Consider the following 912-nt stretch of genomic DNA (forward strand, 5'->3'; position numbering starts at 1 on the left):
ACTTTGCAATGCATGCTAATGCTCTTTAATGTATTTGCAATGTAACAAACTCAAGCCCAAGATTTAGTACCCAGAAAGTGTGAATGAAAATGCTGTTTCTGTTTCTTCAGATGCCAGGAGTGAAGATCAGATCTGCCACTGTGTGTGTCAGGGTGAGCGTCCCGACGAAGCGCTGATCCCTCGAGACACTCCTCGAGACATCGTCGAGCTCATGAAGACGTGCTGGAATGAAGACCCTCGAGACCGGCCCACATTTAAAGGTAGAAGCCTTGAGGGTTCGTCCTAAAGCCAGACGTGTTTAACAGGACACATTCATTTAGTTTTGAATGGAACACTACTTTTACTAGACACTGCATCCTAAACACACATTTGCGGATGTAGGATTAATTATGCAATTTGATTTTGTATTTTGAATCAGTTGACAGTTTTGGTATATCAGTGACAAATTATGAGAGACATAAAATTATTGTTTATTACCTGACTGTTGACTTTGGGCCTGGATCACAGTCTCACAGCTACTGAACCTTTTATCTAATTTGCTTTATTTGTCTCTTTTTACAGATAGCTATGCCATTTTTGTGCCTTTTTATCAGGAGAAGCTGGCAGCAAATGTAAAAGCAGATTTGGAAAGTCTGATGGTGAGTGTTTTTTTCGGATGTCAGAACATATTGATTCACTGATTCTTTTACCCCATCATTCATCACAGACGTTTAATATATTGCTGCTTTTATTGGATTACATTAATTCAGTTTAACTGATTAAGCTAATTTGATCTGATTACTGTGCATGACACAAGAGGTTGTCACTATTTTAAATGGACAGTTTGAATATTCTATTATGTGCAGTGTTTGAATCCTGCGTTTATGATTTTATTGCAGTCAAGTTCTGTTTGAATATATAATTTCTTAAGTA

General features: G+C 37.6%; 1 protein-coding gene across 1 annotated transcript in view; it reads left to right on the forward strand.

Annotated features, from left to right (window-relative positions):
• The window catches only part of LOC107576848 (receptor-interacting serine/threonine-protein kinase 1-like), a gene marked incomplete at its 3' end in the record, with an annotated part of 10,332 nt that overhangs the window by 4,500 nt on the left and 4,920 nt on the right, over positions 1 to 912 (forward strand). Inside the window, exons 5-6 of the mRNA XM_016262974.1 lie at positions 111 to 260; positions 594 to 630. Coding sequence (XP_016118460.1) covers positions 111 to 260; positions 594 to 630 — 187 coding nt within the window. The remainder of the gene's footprint in view (positions 1 to 110; positions 261 to 593; positions 631 to 912) is intronic.

Source organism: Sinocyclocheilus grahami, unplaced genomic scaffold (genome assembly GCF_001515645.1).
Source record: "Sinocyclocheilus grahami isolate Dianchi unplaced genomic scaffold, SAMN03320097.WGS_v1.1 scaffold4459.1, whole genome shotgun sequence".
Classification (NCBI taxonomy): Eukaryota; Metazoa; Chordata; class Actinopteri; order Cypriniformes; family Cyprinidae; genus Sinocyclocheilus; species Sinocyclocheilus grahami.